This window comes from Quercus robur, chromosome 9 (genome assembly GCF_932294415.1).
Source record: "Quercus robur chromosome 9, dhQueRobu3.1, whole genome shotgun sequence".
NCBI lineage: Eukaryota > Viridiplantae > Streptophyta > Magnoliopsida > Fagales > Fagaceae > Quercus > Quercus robur.
The window spans coordinates 47,459,277-47,463,243 of NC_065542.1; the positions used below are offsets into that span (position 1 = coordinate 47,459,277).

At 49.3% G+C, this 3,967-nt stretch overlaps 1 protein-coding gene across 1 annotated transcript; it reads left to right on the top strand.

The window, feature by feature from the left end:
• The first annotated feature begins 205 nt into the window (after window positions 1–205).
• LOC126701130 (uncharacterized) lies at window positions 206–1,191 on the top strand. Its single transcript, XM_050399262.1, has 3 exons — window positions 206–322; window positions 377–724; window positions 814–1,191. Exons 1-3 carry the CDS (start codon window positions 206–208, stop codon window positions 1,189–1,191), a joined length of 843 nt encoding a protein of 280 aa, XP_050255219.1.
• The last annotated feature ends 2,776 nt before the right edge of the window (window positions 1,192–3,967 follow it).

Genomic DNA, 3,967 nt, shown 5'->3' on the forward strand with positions numbered 1-3,967 from the left:
GGCTGCTCTGATTGAAGAAGAAACTGAATCTTCCCGTCTTTCTCTTGAGGCAGAAATAGACGAGTTTTACTTCGAGGAGGAAATTCAGCAAAATCTTTTAGGGGAGTCTTCCAATCCTGAAGCCAAGCAGGACTGACATTCTGCAGTTGGTGTTCCCCCAATCGTTATCTGCTCGGACGATACCTCAGACGAAGAGGCCGAGCCCATGGCAGGAAAAGGGAAGTCCTTGAAGGAGTTGATGTCCTCCAAGGGGAAAGGTCAGTCACCAAAGGGTCAATCTTCGAAGGGGCCAACTCCATCTCAGGCCAAGACCCTTCCCCCGGTGGTCCCCCAGGGTGTCTCGGACCCTGGCCTTAAGGTTAATCTGGACCTGAAGAAGAAGAGGCCGGTGGACACGCCTGAGGAAGGCGAGGTGGCTGTCCAGCCGGCCAAGCAGCAGAAAACCACACGGGCGCCAAGGAGCAGAAGGGGCACCTCCTCGGACAGTAGGGATGAGGGGAACCTTGCTGAAGTGCGCACTGCCCCTCGTCCATGGGACCCAAAGTTGGAGCTGGATGGGCTCGCCATTCCTTACACTGCTTCGGTCCGAGAGTATAATCGTGGCCGGCCAGGGTACGTGGCGGAGGCCTTAGAGCAGCCCCTACTTCTTCCTCGGGACATGGAGGCCTACAGGCGGTGCACTCAGTCCGAGCTCTTCCTATCCCTTAAAAGGGATCTCGCGCTGGTAAGTAATCCTTTTACTGCTTTGTCCATTTACTTGCTCCTGTTAGATTATATACTTTTCTTTTAAGGACGCTCTTGTTTTGTCCGCAGATTACTCAGCAGGTCTTTGTGGCTGAGGAGTTTTGCCGTAATAGCCGCAATCTGGCTGAGGCTGAGACCCAGGCTCGGACAGAGGTGGAGAAAGCCTTGGGGTCCCTCAGGCATGATCACACTAAACTCACGGCTGAGTTCAAGGATTCGGAGAACCGTCGTAAAAGTGCAGAGGCTGGCTTGAAGAGTGCCGAGGATCAGGCAGAGGACCAGCGCAAACAACTGTACACGGCTCAGCTTAACCTTAACACCGAGAGGCAGGCAGTGCAGGATCTCAGGACCGCCCTGCAAAAGGTAGAGGATGAGCTGAGGCTGGTAAAAGAGGAGGCCCAGCTGATCCGAGAGGCCACAGAGGCTGAGAAGAATGCTGCCCGCTAGCTCGGGGCCGAAGAGACGGAGGCCAGGTTGTCTGAGGAGATCCCTGAGGTGTGCAGAGAGTACTGCGACATTTCATGGGCTCATGCTCTCGACGCTGCAGGAGTTCCTGCGGATTCGGCCCTAAGGCTGCCCGAGAGCATCTTCTATCCTCCGGAGATCCGAGCTAGTCCTGATGAAGCCCAAGTCGCTTCGGAGCAAGACCTGGCGGTGCCTGATGCCGTCCTTGTGTCTGATGTGGCTAAGGATCCTGCCACAGACTCTACCATTGAGGTTCCTCCTCCTCAGCCCGAGCAGAAAGAAGATTCTCCCGCTAAGGCTTAGCCCTTTTTTTTTTTTTTTTTTTTTTTTTAATATTTTTTATGAGAGTTGTCTTGTTTTTTCATTCTTTTGTAAGGACCTCTCCTTTTAATGTACTCGGAATATAAAATGTTCGTTTTGCTTACTAAGAATGTATGTCAATAGCGTTCTTTTTTTTTTTTTTCTTTTTTTTTTAAACATTTGCAACGAGGTAGATACAGGCAAACGGTCAAAATGAAAATGGGTTTTTGGGTTGCTCATTCGAGAGTCGCGATGGTGCTAGATGGTGCGCATGTATTAAAAGTGATTTCCTTTAAGTAATAATCTCCCAATCTATCACAAGTAATAATCTCCCCAAAAGTTTGTGGTCCGAGGAGCCAGGCAGGGCTTAGGTTCTGCTTAAAACTATGACTTGTCATGAGTAATAATTTCCCCTAGAGTCTGTGGTCCGAGGAGCCATGCAGGACTTAGGTTCTGTTTAAAACTATGAGTTGTCATGAGTAATAACTTCCCCTAAAGTCTGTGGTCCGAGGAGCCATGCAGGACTTTGGTTTTGTTTAAAACTTATAAATAGTTGGCTTAAGTAACAATTTACCCCAAGTCTATGGTCCGAGGAGCCATGCAGGGCTTGGATTCTGTTTAAAACTTATAAATAATCGGCTTAAGTATTAATTTACCCCAAGTCTGTGGTCCGAGGAGCCATGCAGGACTTGGGCTCTGTTTAAAACTTATAAATAATTGTAATGTAGACTGGCAAGCGGCAAATAGTCATGAAAGAGAACGTATGCTAAGCCATTTTTATTAATAATAATACCTCCTGAGGTTATTTACATTCCATGGTCGAGGTACAGCTTTTTCATCCAAATCCTCTAGGTAGTAGGCGCCTATTTCGGCCACGGATGTGACACGGTATGGTCCCTCCTAATTGGGCCCCAACTTGCCCCAAGAGGGGTTCTTTGCGCTGCCAAGAATCTTCCTCATCACGAGATCACCTGGACCCAGAGGCCGCAGTTTGACGTTAGCATCATACCCTTGTCTTAGCTTCTGGTGATAATAAGCCATGTGAATCGTGGCCTTTTCCCTTCTTTCCTCGGCTAGGTCCAGACTTCTTCCTAACAACTCATCGTTATCACCTAGGGTAAACGAACTAGACCTCAACGTGGGGAAGTTGTTCTCGATTGGAAGCACAGCCTCTGCCCCGTAAGTCATTGAGAAGGGAGTTTCACCGGTTGAACGCCGCGGCGTTGTCCGATAGGTCCATAAGACGTGCGGTAGTTCTTCTACCCATTTCCCCTTTAACTCATCCAGTCTTTTCTTCAACCCGTTCACTATGACCTTGTTTACGGCCTCGACTTGCCCATTTCCTTGGGGGTATGCGGGAGTGGAATATCGATTAATGATCCCAAACTCACGGCAATACTCCCTAAAATTCTTGCTGTCAAACTGAAGACCATTGTCGGAAATGAGTGTTCTCGGAGTTCCGAAGCGGGTGATAATGTTCTTCCAGATGAATTTCTGGGCGTCCACGTCCCTGATGTTGGCCAAAGGCTCAGCCTCCACCCATTTAGTGAAGTAATCGGTTCCGACTATTATGTATCGCTTGTTCCCCGCAGCCTTGGGGAAAGGTCCGACAATATCAAGACCCCATTGCGCGAACGGCCATGGACTGGAGAGTGGGTTGAGAACCCCTCCGGGTTGGTGGATATTTGGGGCGAATCTTTGGCACTGATCGCAATTCTTAGCGTATTCCTGGGCTTGTCTCTGCATGTTCGGCCACCAGTATCCTTGGGTGAGTGCCCTGTGCGCCAGCGATCTTCCTCCGATGTGACTTCCACATACTCCCTCATGCAACTCTTCAAGAAGAGACTCGGACTCTTCTGGATGTACGCAGAGCAGGTACGGTCCAGAGTATGAGCGCCGATAAAGTTTACGGTCCTCTGATAGCCAAAAACGAGGAGCATTTCTACGTATCTTCTCGGCTTCTAGTCTTTCTTCCGGTAGGATCTCATCTTGGAGGAAATTCCTTAGGGGGTCCATCCAACTAGGGCTTTGTCTTATCTGATGGACTTGGGTCGAGTTTCCACTGATGGGACTGGCCTTAACTAGATCTTCGACTAGGATTACTCGTGGCAAATTATGTGCCGAGGATGTGGCAAGAGTGGCCAACGAGTCTGCATGAGTGTTTACGCTCCTGGAGATGTGCGTTAAACTGAAGGATTCAAAGCTCTCCTGTAGCCGTTTGACTTGTCCCAGATACTCTCGCATCCTAGTATCTCGAGCTTCCAACTCTCCCATCACTTGTCCGACCACTAATCTGGAGTCCGAGAAGGCTTCCATTACTCTTCCACCCAACCTTTGAACCATTGCCATTCCTTGAAGTAAGGCTTCGTATTCGGCTTCATCGTTCGTAGCCTAGAATCCGAGCCTTAATGACTTTTCAATGACAGCGCCGTCTGGCGATATTAAAACTATCCCAACT

What these genes read in the sequence shown, in the direction of transcription:
- LOC126701130 (XM_050399262.1), top strand. Translation starts at nt 206, where the DNA reads ATGGCAGGAAAAGGGAAGTCCTTGAAGGAGTTGATGTCCTCCAAGGGG. An exon ending in AGGCCAAGACCCTTCCCCCG is followed by an intron (nt 323 to 376) that starts GTGGTCCCCCAG and finishes CTGGACCTGAAG; the next exon opens with AAGAAGAGGCCGGTGGACAC. An exon ending in TTAAAAGGGATCTCGCGCTG is followed by an intron (nt 725 to 813) that starts GTAAGTAATCCT and finishes TTTTGTCCGCAG; the next exon opens with ATTACTCAGCAGGTCTTTGT.